The following is a 14296-nucleotide window of genomic DNA, read 5'->3' on the forward strand; positions in this document are numbered from 1 at the left end:
GTGGGGTGATGGTCACCAGCTGGCTGTCAGCGAGTACCACCAGAGGACTGTGGCATCTTCAGCGTGCTAAGCAGAGGACATTGATCCAAACCTTTCACAGTTCACAGTGGGGAGAGAGAAAGAACATCGAGTTCATGTGACTGTGTTAAATTGCAGAGCTAATCCTTCGGTGACTCACATCTCTAGCATGCGCTTTTCTGTTACAGAGTCGTCTAATAAGCTTCATTTTCTTCTTTTATCAGATACAGATTCAGTGAAGGAATTCAGTAGTGTTTGTTCCCAGCTGTCAATAATGCGATTCAAACTACAAAAAAACAATGCAGCAAAATAAGATTTAAGCTAATTTCCCAGTACAAGGGGAACTGATATTTTTGAAAGGCTGTCGTAGTTGCTCAATTTCCAAAACATTAAAGATATTGCACATACAAATGGATTGCAAATCCTGAAGGCTTAACAAGAGGGCCAGATATCAATATTTACCATTTTGTTTTGGATTTCCAAGAACACCAACCTGGAAAAATATGTCGAACTTTATCAAACTGCTGGCCCAAATGACAGCGCTGCTGCCAATGAACTTCAATAATAAGCTAAATAAAGTAAGGCTTGTAAGAGGTGGTTCGATATTTGTTTCTGAAATCATATTTTTCTCCATGCCTCCGAGACTCTTGAGAAGCTGGTGCTCTAAGTTGAAAGATTGAGGCTTTGCATACATGGGCTGCAGCTGAAAATCAGAACCAGGTACTGTAATTAGCCACACAAGCAATTTGCATGTTTCCTGATAAATGTAAAGCAGGGTGCTGAAGCCTAGCCAGCTACTTTTTATGAAACCTTTTATCACATTTTCACATTTGAAATAAAATGCAAACACCTCTACAAAGCAAACTTTAGCTCTGCTGTCATCAGTTCTGAAGAAACACTCATTAAGGATTCCTTCTGTAATGTTTGACTGAAAAGGAAAAATGAGCTCTCCTTCTGTGACAGAACCTTCTCTGTTGCTGCAGGAGACTATGAAAGACTAGATAGCTACATTAAGCAAATAGCATAAAAATAGCCACACGCTGTTTCAGATGCGTCACCACCTGATGCAAAACACACATAGACAGGACGGGGAGACCGCTGAATTCTTGCCTGTCTCCTGCGTTTTGCAGATGCAGTTTAGCACTAACAATAGTGGAAGCCCTGTGGGTAGATTTGCAGCAGTACTATAAGCTGGCACTTGCTGTCAGGGTAGCAAAGGGAAATGCATTAGCAGTCTGCCCCAGCATAAATGTATGGATAGCAGTACATCAAGGGAAATCCATTATGTTTGCACATGCCCTCTTACACTAAAAGGCTTGTGTTTTTTCCTGCGCGCTGTTGATCCTCCTTTATGTATCTCATTGTGCCTTGGGAGAGCTTCTCTCCCTGCAGAATTAGACGCTGTGCCTTTGGATTGCTTTCTGAAACATTAGCAAGGATAGCAAATGACTTCTCTCATCTGATGCATCATTATCATCATTTTCATAGTAATGCAGGGCTTTACACCATGCAATGCTTTTCATCCAAAGATCTGGAACATTTGCAAACAGTGATTGATGTAATTAATAGACGTCTGAAATAATGTGGTTCTCTTTTCTCTCTGAACTGGAAAATACGTTTATTTAAGGTAGAGCAAAGGAAAATCAGTGCTTAGGAAAACATTCTGCTGTCCAGGTATTTTCAACAGAACAAGATGGGGGGTTTTTGACACCAGCTTAAAAGTTTCCCTTTTTTCCAATATGAAAAATCAGCATGTTGGAAGTGAGTACTTCCACTTTCCTATTTTTTCAGGCTTTACTAATAAGTTTTGGTGAATCCAGAGCTAATAAAACATCCTTACATTAAAAAAAAAAATTCAGCTTTAATAATTGCATCTCCCAAACCTTTGCATGGGAGGGAGGCTATGTTATTGTGGGAATAAAATGAGCAGACATGAACGGGTAAATTTATCTACTGGGAGAAGGCAGCTGAAAGCTACATCCAGGGGCAAAATCCAGAACTCATCCATCCAAAGCTAAGTTTTAGCATGCAATATCACTTATGTGCTTGTTACTTATTCTAGCAGGGCATTTTCCCTACCAAGTGCTAGCATGAGTTAACTGATTGTTTAGGAGCTGTAGCTTGAAGGCATCTCATCTCAGCCTTTGTCAGATGTAGTACCTCAGGCTTCCATCTTACCAGAGGAGATACTGCACCCAGGATATTTCTCTGTCAGTGAGTATCTAAGCAGTACATATTACTGTTGATCCAGTAAATGTACTTGAAACAACGTGCAAGAATGACAGCATTTTATAGCTCCTCCTTTAAGTGAATGTGATGACTATCATATGATTCACTGTTGGCAAGAATAAGTACATTTTATCTATTTCTCTCAGCAGTGAAGTGTTGTGCTTTTTACTGATCAAGAAGCTTTGAATTTTTTGCCCCTGTGAAGTTTAAGAGTGATAGGAAGAGGCCCTACTGCCGTCAGAAGACTGAGTGAGTAAAGCCACAGAACTCATAGTCCAGCACTCCCTGCCCAGTTCTTAGCGTGTTCTGGGGAGGTTATCTGCAGAGTGAAATACCCTTGAAGTCAGGAAAAGGCAGCAACAGCAGAGACAGATTATGGAGTTCATTGTAATAACTCCGCAAGCTGTAATCTCTGAGTCTGAAAGCCTCGTTTGTCAACAGTGAAATGTGAGGAGGGCCAATTTCTGCATTTTATCTTTCTCTTGAAACAGAGCTGAAATGGCAGGATGCACAGCTTTTGTGGTTTTGGGGGGGGGATGCTGTTATCAGTATTTGCCGAGTCAATATTTGTAATTATTGAAAAAAGAAGGAAATTTACTTAAAAGATATTAAATCCACTTCTGGTAATCACCAGCTAAGTTTTGGTCTTAAGAACATTCACAAAAGAAAGAGGTCAGCAGTTCCAAACAGGCATTAGTACTAAAATATGTATACTGTCAGTACGCCGTCACCTTGAAAACTCCTTCGGCATCACCCAGTCTCAGCACTGAAAAAAATCCTAGGAGACTTTAGATGCCCAGAGTAGGGAAATACTAAGGACCAGCATTAAGATAGTATTGAGAACTCCTGAAGGTAAGATGTATTCACACATGCCTTTTCTTAAATGATTCTGAGTGGTTTAAAGTACTTTAAGAAAAAGCAATCTTGCTAAGTGTTTCACAACAACAGAAAAATTGGTAAATTAAATTCTCCACAGTGAACAATCTGCCCAGATTTATTTTAGTCTCATTTTAAGATAAATCAGGATGTCAGTAGAATAAATATAAACTTCTCATGTGTCAAATAAGTTCATTTACATGGATGAGTTATAAAATTCCTTCCTGTGTGAATTGTGGTGTAGCACGAACTATTCATTTTGCAATATTTGTTTTATGATTGCCTGATTTTTTTAAAACAACTGTCATTTTTGCACTAAGGTGTAGGAAGTAAATCCAGGTTATTAAGCACAAGGCTGAAAAACACATCATTTATGCCAATAGAGAAGCCACAGCTTGTCAACAAATAAGAGAAATGCAAGAACAGAAAAATAATACCATGTACTTTAATATTTTAAATGAAACAGTTACTAATTTACCATATTAGCATCATGGTTGATCCAACACAGTCACTGTGCTAGAGGACTGGGATCTTACTGTGCTGCAGTCACTCCTCGGCATTAAATACTAGAGCACTGACCATAAGGATCTACCCTGTGTCCAGCAGTGTTGACACCGTTATGGTCACAGGTATCCAAAAAGGGTCATTAATAGGACAGGCCTGATCAGGTCCAGCTCATACCCCATGTATGTGAAATGCCAGTGAGATGAAGGAATAGCAGAAGTAGCCAAAAAAACTCTGCTTGGGAGCTGTTTTTCTGTGTAATGTTTAGAATTACAAATTAAACAGACCCAACTTCAGAGTCTGAGGCCATGTTTGGATAGATCTCTGCTTTACAGCATCTCTCTTACTTGGGAGTAGGTCTCAGCCTTACCTCTCACGAAGTCTTCAAATACGAGAAGCTGCTTTGTATTACCTCATTGCTGTATCTTTATTTAATTATACAGTGCAAGAACAGGAGAAAACATACTGCCTCCATATTTAGTCTGTCAAATATGCACCCTTAATTTCAGTAATTTTTTTAATTTGTTGCAATTCCTTTTACCTATTATATTTTTCTAAACCTGCTGTAAATGTAATTCAATTTCAGGATCATTGATCTGAACAATGGCAGTAAATGTAATCAGGAAATGGAGAAGAAGAATAGAGTTTTGCATTTAAAATTTATTTTTTCAGAAATACCAAATGAATTTCATTTGCTTATTTATTTACTTTACACTTCAGAGTGACTGGTACCTTTTGGCTGCAGCCTACCAAAACAAAAAACTTTTTACTGAAACCTGTAAAAAAAGACAAGAAAATTAGTGTTGGGTTTCCAAGGTCCTCAGTTTGAAAAACAAAGACATTCTGAAGTCTACAAATCAATTATCAATTTAACATGGTCTTCAGCATTCTTTATTTGTTACTTTACATATTTCTTTTATTAACAATTCTATAACCATTTGGAAAATACTATCATAAGATTGCAAGTCTATTTCTTGAGCATTTCTAAATTCCCCACTGTTGGAAGACAAAACCACAAAACCACACGTGTCTCTTACTGTGACATTTCCAGATCACACGGAGCTGTTCCCAGCTACAACTGTAACTAACATTCAACATCCTTAAGATTAAGAGCACACGTAAGAATGCAGACGCTCAGGTCCGGTTTTCGGTGCCTGCGAGGGTTGTGCGGTCAGTGGGTGAAGTGGCTATTCTGTTCCTCTTTTCCTTATTATTCAGTATCACGAGGTCACATATCTAAGTATTTCTAATATTTATGTAGGATGGCTTCACAGGTAATGACAGATAACAAGTAGTAGTCCTAATAAAACAAACTTTCTGAATATTTTCTGTATAATATACTAAAATATTCATAAAAACAAATGAACGGAAATTCACAAAGGCTAGACAGAACAAAGCTCTGTTAACAAAGCGAATAATTCATGGTAGAAGATGCAAGACTTTTCCTCACTGTTTGAACATACATCCATTCTCGTGCTGCCTAGCCTTTAGTTGTGATAATGCATGAACTGTATTCATCAAGAAGCCAGAACAGTCATTAAATGACAAGACTGTGAGGGAGTGTAAATTACATACATGATGCTATGGAACTCATGATGAAATGCTAGGTTATTTATTCACTTACTTAAGGTATTCTTCTTGAATAGCATAGGGTCAGCTTTTGTTTACCGGTCTATTATAGTTAATTAGTTAAATATGTTCTTAATTACATGGAGATAATACATGCCTCCTTATTCTTAAAGCAATGTTGTTTTTCTAAACATATCTGGGTTCTGAGATCCTCTGTAGATCTGATTGCTTTAACATGAGTTGCATCTCAGTAAATATTTTGCTTTTTTCAGACAAACTTTGGCATATACCTGATGAATCAGCCGTTGAGCTCATCCTTTCGAGATATTTTATCGGTTGGGTCTCACGTACTTCCAGTGCTGAAGGAGAATACAGAAATTCAGCCCCCGATGTCCCGTGAAGAAAAAGGTTCAGGATAGATTTTCTGGTGGAGATAAGATTTATATGCAACTCCAGGGAAAAGTCACTAGTCAGTTATTCAAAAAAATAAGAAAAAGCTTCCACTCATTTGCTTCTGGTTTAAGTCTTTTAATTTTGTTTGCTGTAAATGGTATCAGATGGCAGAACCCTTGATAATTACAGCTCACCTACATGTTTTTGCTTGTGATTAGGTTACAGCAGCCATAACTCTATTTTGCTCAATTGCTTCAGGATGCAACAGGTTTGGTCAAGTTTTACTGGTGGATGACTACCCAAACAAGCCCAACATCATTGTCAGAAACCCACATCTCAGTGAAGGGAAGTAAACACAACAATACACTACTTCCTTATGCTGCTTTGTTAAAACCACAGTTGGAAGAGAGGATGCAGGACATGTTTTAGAAACAATGTGGGTGGGAAGGAAACAGCGGGAGAGTGGCAAGAGAGTAGCAGTCCCTTCTGCTTTTCAACAATGAAACTGAAGGTGATGTGTAGACAGTTTGAAAGCACTGGAGGAGAGGGAACCTGTTATTGGGAAATCTGTGTCTCCCTCTTTGGAAGTGGTGTGTGAGGATGCCAAAAAGGCACAAAGAACAATGAAGATTCAGTGTGCCATTTGCAAAACGCATTACCTGTGAAGCAATTTCATCCATTTGTTCTCAACTTCTTTCTCTCATTCCATTTGCTACTTTTCCATCTGATTTATTTTATGTGATGACTTCCCACACACTTGTTTCCTTACATATTTGTAGATGTTGACACATTTTTTTCTAATTAGAGATTCAGCTAATAATGGTCATGTTTTCCACACAAACGTTGTTTATCCTCAGTGGTCTTCAGTGGCCACGTAAGGGAATTCCTGAAAGTCTGGATGATTCTCCATCCTGAACAGGTCAGAGCATTCTTTATTCTCACTCATTGTGCATTTGATAATGTCCTTCTTAGAAGGCTTTTGAGTTCTTTGCTCTGCTAAATATGACTTGTGCTTTCTGATTTCTGAGAGCAAATGTCCGAAACCTAGGACTTGGTCTGAAATATCAATTGTGAAAATTAAATAAATAAATAAAGCAAGCTGCACAGCAAAAAAAGCACTTGGAAAGCCAGTATAACACCAGACTGAACACACTGAGGCCAGGTATTTTATGATCCCCAACAGGTATCCAGCCAGCCGCAGGGCGATTTCGTGCTTCCAGTAAGTCCTTCTGGAAGAGGGAATTCTCCCAGATTGGCTGCTTTGTTGCCATTAGGGAAACGAAATTTTGATCCCATTAGAAGCACCATCAGAGCTCTCATCCAGCATGATTTAGGGCTTCCTTGGGGCAACTTTGGCTCAAACTGTGTGAAAGTGCTTCTGGCTGAAGCAACCATTGTGGTGTTTGAGCATACCCCTGGAGGGGAGCGGGAGCTTTGGGAAAGAATTGGTCCAACAGTCGTTCTGAAACGGGAGCGACTACCGCAGGGCGACCTGCAGTGGGAAAAGGGAAGTTCAGCACCCAGTGTGCGAATCAGAATTCAAAGATGGTCTTTTTCTTTGTCTTCTCTTTTTCTGAACTGGTTTCTTCTTTTTTTTTTTTTTTTTGTTCTTTTGAAGAACTGGTTTTACTCACTTCAGCTGGAACAGGCTCTTATTAGGCTCTCAGCAGAGCTTTGTAATGGAAATGACAAGAGACATTATCTGTTTCTTACAACCTGCCATAAAACACATGGAAAGAGAGAGATGTTTCATATGCTGAGGATCAGTTTTGAGAGTTGTACCTTCCACTTCAGAGCCCAAGCACTGCTCCTTGATGTCTGCTTTGAAAAGCAGGGGTTTTATCTGTCTAATAGTCAATTATCTGATGCTGTAATGAGCAGGCTTTTTGGAACCTTGAAAGGCAGTTTCCTGGTATCTAAGTCTCTTAACTGTTTCACTCTTTGCTTTTCTGTTATGCAGAACATTGTTTTGTTGGATAGAAAGCCAGCACAGCTCTCATAAATTTCATACGGAGACACCTGGTGTATGCTGACCTTCAGGTGATCTCTGGTGCTTTGCTCTGTCCTCTTCACCTCGCCAGTATGTCATTTGTTTTAAATGGCACAGAAGTTAGAAAAGGAAATTGAAAGCAAACCTCAGCAAGCTCTGTTTCACTTGTTATTGGATTTACTACAAAATAAGTCGCTTTGGTACACAGTGGCTTGACAAATACTGTTTGTGAATAGCCTTAATGCAATGTATGATAACTAAGGATGAGAGCATTTGAACTTTAAAAATGTCATGCTTGGTCATTTTGACCTATTATTTACAGGCAATTACACTTTCAGTCTGCTGTGGCTTAGTAATATTAGATCAAGAATAATTTTGTCATTTTAGAGAGGGGAAAAAAGATTTTCTCTGATGTATGAACATACTCATTAGTATATTCTATGCATTTCCCAGAAGGAACATCCTTGTGCTATAGTGATAGAAAATGTCATAATGCCGCAGATTGATGGAAGAGACATAAGGAATCTTTCATCTCAACAAAGGATAATATTTCCCTCTAGTAAGTGGAGTGTTCCCTCTGGCATTGATATGTCTTCCCATCAATGAAGACAATTTCTTCTCAGTGCACTCACTCTGTGGAAAATCTTGAAGTAGGAAGAGCCACTTTTAAATAACATGCACTGTAAATTTGTAGAAAGAACATCCCTCCCAGAATGTGAAAAAAAAATCAAAGAAAGAAGAAACTTAGCATAATACAAAACCAGGTACTGCAGGAACAAAAAGGGCATAAACACTTTGAAACACTGTATATATTACATAGAAAGATTATATTTTCTATAAAGGGTGACTTTTGGGCCTTCAGAGTATGTAAAAAAAGAGACCATATGAATGCAAGCTCTTTCATCTAAGTACTCCCATTGCTGCAGAATTAAATCTTTGGAGTAATTGCAGATGTGTTTACCGTATATGGATCAGAAATGTACTTAATACAGTATTTCCAGAGTGCTGTATGTAGAAAGTCCTCTGTATATTTGAAAACTAAGTCCATATTACCTTACAATGAATTATTCAGACACGTTCCATTTTCTGTGGGACTTAACTCCTTCTCAGGTCTCAAGGCAAAAATGGTGATTATTACAAGCTCTAATAATAGCCAGGAGGCTGAAATCAAAGAACAGAAATCAGCATTTTTAGGAGAAGCCTCTGAACTCTGTGTTCTCTAATATGACTAGGATATTTCAGATACAATTTATGATTTGTGTACTTTCAATGGCATCCTTCAAAATATGGTCAAAATTTTAGGTCATACTTCTGTCAAATTTATACACAAATCAAAAGGAAGGACTGCATAAAAAACATTATTGTTGTTCATAAATTTTAGAGATTATGCGATGTATTTCTTCTTCAGTCTGGCTTTTAACTTTCTTGGAAATGAAACCAATAAAATATATATTGTGCTTGATGTGTGTACTGGTGGTTGTTGCATTCTCGACCTTTGAGCTCATGAGATGAGAAATTCTGCTTGGAGGCATTGCCGGGCTCGTGAGGTGAGTATGTGGCTCAGGACTGAAGAAGGGATGTCTCACCACTGCTGGGGTTCACAGGGGAGGTCCTCCAGCTGTTGCAGTGACGGCCTCCGTCTGCCTAGTCAGCATGCCAGTCAGTTGCACGCTCGGCTCGGGCCCTGTACAAAACGCGCTAATAATCACTGGTTTCCTCTAAAATATGCCCAGAGGCAGTCCTGCTGGAGCCACCTCTGTTATCCAGAGGTTGGAGATCTCACCAAGGGTGTTGGAGAAGCAAAGGTTCAGTTCCCTCTCCTTTGCTTGGAGGGATCCAACACCGTCTTTCTCTGCTGCCTAAGCCATCAGTCAGCAGCCAGACTGGGGACTTAACAGGCTTGGGCGTGTGTGGGAATCACAGGGAAGGCTTGTCCCTCCCTTCTCATGAGGTTGACGTGGAAAAAATCTGTGATTCACTGGGCCGGAGAGAGAGGGACTTGGGCATGGTGAGGCAGGGTCCACATGTGACTCTGAGCTACTCATTCATGCTCTTTTGGATACATGGAGGGTGAGAGGGGAAGAAGAGCATGACTCCGTAACCCAACAGGTATTCCACTCCTATGGAGGTGGAAGATGTGGGTATGTCCCTGTCTCTGATCACACAGCTGTCGTGAGGCAGCTACTTGGACGAAACATAGACACAGCCCCCGGAGAAAGGAGGAGATGGCAGAGCGCTCATCCCATCCGCTGGGCATGTGAGACTGTGGGTGACAGAGGCTCGTCTGCTTCCTCTGGCCACCAGCGTTCAAGTACAAGGCAGAACTACAGCAAGAGCAGACGACAACACCCCAAGCGTGTTTTGGAATAGCCCCTTAGGGGAAACACGAGTTTGAGTCCTTGAAAGTCCTTGAAATCCACATTTCTGACTTCTAGGTGCACCAGCCGCAAGGCCAGAATGAAAAGGAAAAAATATGGGAGGGAAAGAAAAGTGGCGTCTTCTACAGCCAAAGTTTAAAAGAAAGTGTTGATGCACATGCCTTTACCACCCAGTTTGTAATTTTTTTAGGAAAGAAAGCACGTAGATATCCTCAGGCCCATAAATCAGATTCGGAGAACTCTGTCATCGACAGAGAGGTGCCTCTCCAGCAAGGTGCCATTTCAGAGGCCTCTTTTACCTCCTTCTCATGTCAGCTAGCTTACGTTGCTGCTCACTCAGTGTGGTGGCAGCTGTGGGTCCCTTCCAGCAGAGAAGAAAATAGGCAGGTGCCCTGCATAAGGAACTAAGTGACTTAGGACTGCAGACAGGGAGAGACGTTTGGAAGGTTTGACACGGGGCATCGCTGCCATGTGCAGAGGTACATCAGAAACCGCTGTGTAATAACTCCAGAAATATGTGTCACAGAACAAGTTAGTCCGCTGGTGCTGTGAAGTCAGCCTGGAAGGGCGACATTCAAGAATTGTGCTGTTGGGGAACAGACCATGGCAAAGGCAGGATGGGGAAAGGCGGCAATCAAAGAAATGTGTGTTCTAGCATTTGCCACTGAAAATTGCTGAGGGGTTTCTCAAATACCCACCAAGTAAGATGAAATGTGAGAAATCAGGGAATTTGACTTAATACCACAGTTTCATGGCAAATTTGAAATGACGTCGATCTCAAATGAAAAGCCTCTTGCCTTGCATGGCTCATGCGTAGCCTGTGATTAGGTGCATTTCTGTGTTAAACCCAGTTTCTTCTGTGAGCAGATCTATTCCAGGCTTGCAACCAAAACTTGTCAATGCTCTGCAAATCTGGGTGTCAACATCAGCTGCTCCTGGATAACCAGCATATTCCATCTTTGAGCCTGTCTCATGCTTTCTTCTGTTTTTCCGAGCTATGTGTCCCATCTGGATTAAAGTACTCTGGCCAGGATGGTTAATGCAGAGCCAGTTTCTTCGTCTAGCAGTTAAATCAGCTTTTGGTTTCTGAAAGGGCCGTGTTTTCCGTGAGGCTGTGTTTGAAAAGCCAGCCATGATCTGATTGCAAGTCTGCTGTTTTCTGGTACTTACAATAGATGAATCAGATAAAGCTGTTGAAAAAGTTTGTGAGTTGTTATTTCCTGAACCAAAACAACACTACAAGACTACAGAAGGCCCTGCACTGCTGAACCCATGTGTTTGCTGCTACAAATGGAGAAGAGCCTCTGAGGTGTCCATTGTTCATGGACGTGATTCCCAGTGAGTCATGTATTAGATATTTGTAATTTCACTGGTTTAGCCAAATGCTTTGGACTGTTGCTTATCCTCAGAGCCTTTGTATTTACTGTTATTTTCAAAAAGTTTCTTCCAGCAAAACCCTCAGTACTGAAATGAAATTGAATTTGTCTTATGTCAAATGTTTGTCTTCATTCTGGTTTAAGGAACAAGAATGCAAGATTTCTGTGACTTGCTATCCAAAGCACAGCATAATGGTTTAATACAATTGAAAAGAGAAAGTTCTTGTCCAAGTTGCTTTATCTGTCAGTCAGTACTTGTAAAAACCTACACTGTTCCTCAGTAACGTCTAGTCAAGCAGAAAAAATGACCAAAGCTACAGGAGATGGGCACAGCTTGCAAACACTTGTTGTCTAGGAGAGTTTGCATCTACTCGTGTATATATGTATTCAAGCAAAAGAAGTCTAAATAGTCTGAACTATTTTATTTTTAGTCTTGGAAAATACTCAGAAAAAAGCTTGTGCAGTTTTTCTGAGGGAGCACGGGATGTGGCACCCTATCCTTTGTATCAGACCCACAGCGGTACCCCTGGCAACCAAACAGCTGCTGTTCCTGCAGAAGAAGCAGCCTCAGACATGTAAAAGTGCAGGGTAAAGTTCTATAATGCAGCTTTGTACTCTCTCTCTTTCAACATACGCTGAGGAGCAGCTCCCAACAGCTATGCTGGCTGAACTCAGAGCAGCTCCCAGGAGCGCAGACCCAGGGCCTGTGTCCCTCTCCAGACACTGGGGGACCTGGCTCCACTGTGCCCCACTCAAAGTTTGTCCCAGGGACACTGCCTGGAAACTGCCACTGCTGGCCGGTGCTGCCACAAGAGAGCTGTGTTTTGTGGCCAGAGACTCTTAGAACCATTAAAAGCCGATAGACATTGGTAATTTAGCTTGCTAAGCTCAGAGGACTTTTTGCTAACTTTTTGGTTTTATCTGAGGAAAGGACTTTGTCAACTTCTCATGCTATTTTACGTCATCTTGCACTGGCATCATGGAGTCATTTGGTATTCATTCAATCTCACGTGCCTTTCCCGCTGGTAATTCGGAGCTGTTTACGTGCAAAGTGAAGAATATGTTGAGGAAGAGAGAATCTGACATGTCGTTGAGTGGCTAACCTGAAACAACTGGTTAAATAAAGTCAAGCAAGATTGAGAGCTGTGTGTATCAGAGGCATGCATGAAACATTATGCAAAATGCAAGTGGATTCCCACCAGACCTTTTTTCTAAGTACAAAAACAATACAAGCCAGCAATCATGTATTTAAGAAGCTAAATAATCATGTATTTAAGGAGCTATATATGATATAAATGAGATTATCAGGTACTGCAGTTAGCATATTTATCTGCACTTAAATAAATATTCTGCTTCAAGTAAGAACATTTGAATTGGGAGAGTAATTCTACCTTCTGTCGTATTTCTTCTAATTTTGTCCATCAGCCCCCAAATACTGATGGGCAAAATATTTTTAAAAATTATAATTCCCATTTCATCAGAGGAATTTAGCTTTGAAAAAGCCTAAACAAGACACAGCTTTCTGAGTTGAAAGACTACAAGTTAGCTGTATAGCGATATTACATGATCGGTCATTTGGAAAAATGGCCATGACATTTATCAAAGAGAAGAAAATCCAGAGTGATTCAGCAGTTACAGGGGAGGCATACACTCAGGTATTATGTCACAAGGAACAGGTAGAGCTTGACAGGCAAAGTGGTATCAGATGGCAACTGCCAGAACGCAGCGAAATAATGGATTTTTTTTTTTTATGAAATAATGGAATACTTTTGCTGTCTCCAGCACTCTCTATAGATAAAAAACCATAAAAAATTCTGGTTAGAAAGAGTATGAAAATAAAAATAATAGTGAATTATGAAACTAAATTAAATTATCTAAGCCTTCTAGAATGCATTAAAGTAAATAAAAGCAATTTCTAGGTTTGTGAAGCTCCATATCATAGTTCATCGTAGCAATTCTTGCAGCCCACTAACTGCTGGATCCTAAACAGAAGTCACTGGAATCATGTTGTTGTCAACTTATTCTTGAAAAAGAGACTCATGCTGGATATGGACATGGTGATAAAGCTACTAATCAAAGTAGTTACATGACAAAGTAAACCTTAAAATCATGGACCTTAAAATCATATCTGGATGAAGAATTGGGAAGGGGAGGCCTCACAAAGAGACACACTTTTTCTCAGAAAGAAGAAACTTCTGACCTTAATCTTGCAATCAAAAGCTGAAAAGCTTTCCAGCTGTAGCAAGACTTACTGGTTCAGAAACATCATGATTTTTGACCTCTTGATGCTGGCATTATTTTGATACACACTCAGCCTTTCTTAACCCGGATTTTCTGTGGAAGTAATAACTGCAGCTGTCAGAAAGAGGATGTGTGATCATGAATGGCAGAGGAGATGAAACCTCTTAAGAGACTGCCAGTAGAACAAGACGCTGTGGCTCCCTGGTGCCCTTAGGGCAATAGGAGCCAAGAGCTCAGGAATCCAGCTGGAAACACGGCTAGAAATTCATGAATGGACTTGGGAATTGGGAAATGCTGCCTTAAAAGTGAGCTCTCCCCTCCAACTTTCAGTTTTTTCTCATTTCTATCTAAAAATAAAGCTGCAAGAACACCAGTGTCATCAGACTACAATGATGTGGACTTCACTGTGATTCCTTTTTCATTATAAATTAGTTGTTTTCTCAGCTAATCAGCCAAAAAGCACGTTGTAATGCAATAGCAACTCATTAAAAAAATTGGTACCATGGGCTTTACGTGAATTCATTCATGTGAACCTTTGTTTTCAGTGCTGTTAACATTCATTTATTTCTGGGTAGCCTCTTGGTTATTGAGTTGTCAATGTCAGGGTGACTGTGTTTTAATGGACTTCTGGAGGTCCCCTAGTTCAACATGCTGCTCCAGGCTTCAGGGCTAGATCAGGTTTCTCAGTTGAGTTTTGAGTATCTCCAACAGCCTTTCAGGGC

General features: G+C 40.2%; 1 protein-coding gene across 3 annotated transcripts in view; it reads left to right on the forward strand.

The window, feature by feature from the left end:
* MOCOS (molybdenum cofactor sulfurase) overlaps positions 1–9032 on the forward strand; it is a 233202-nt gene extending 224170 nt beyond the window's left edge. For 2 of the 3 annotated variants that reach the window (XM_075416697.1, XM_075416699.1), the window contains one exon: positions 5469–9032. In XM_075416697.1, the coding sequence (XP_075272812.1) occupies positions 5469–5615 (147 nt within the window). In that variant the 3' untranslated portion in view covers positions 5616–9032. Of the gene's footprint in view, positions 1–242; positions 279–5468 lie in introns of those variants that run through there. The other variant, XM_075416700.1, reaches the window with a different exon arrangement.
* The last annotated feature ends 5264 nt before the right edge of the window (positions 9033–14296 follow it).

Source organism: Opisthocomus hoazin, chromosome 3 (assembly GCF_030867145.1).
Source record: "Opisthocomus hoazin isolate bOpiHoa1 chromosome 3, bOpiHoa1.hap1, whole genome shotgun sequence".
In the NCBI taxonomy this organism is placed as follows: domain Eukaryota; kingdom Metazoa; phylum Chordata; class Aves; order Opisthocomiformes; family Opisthocomidae; genus Opisthocomus; species Opisthocomus hoazin.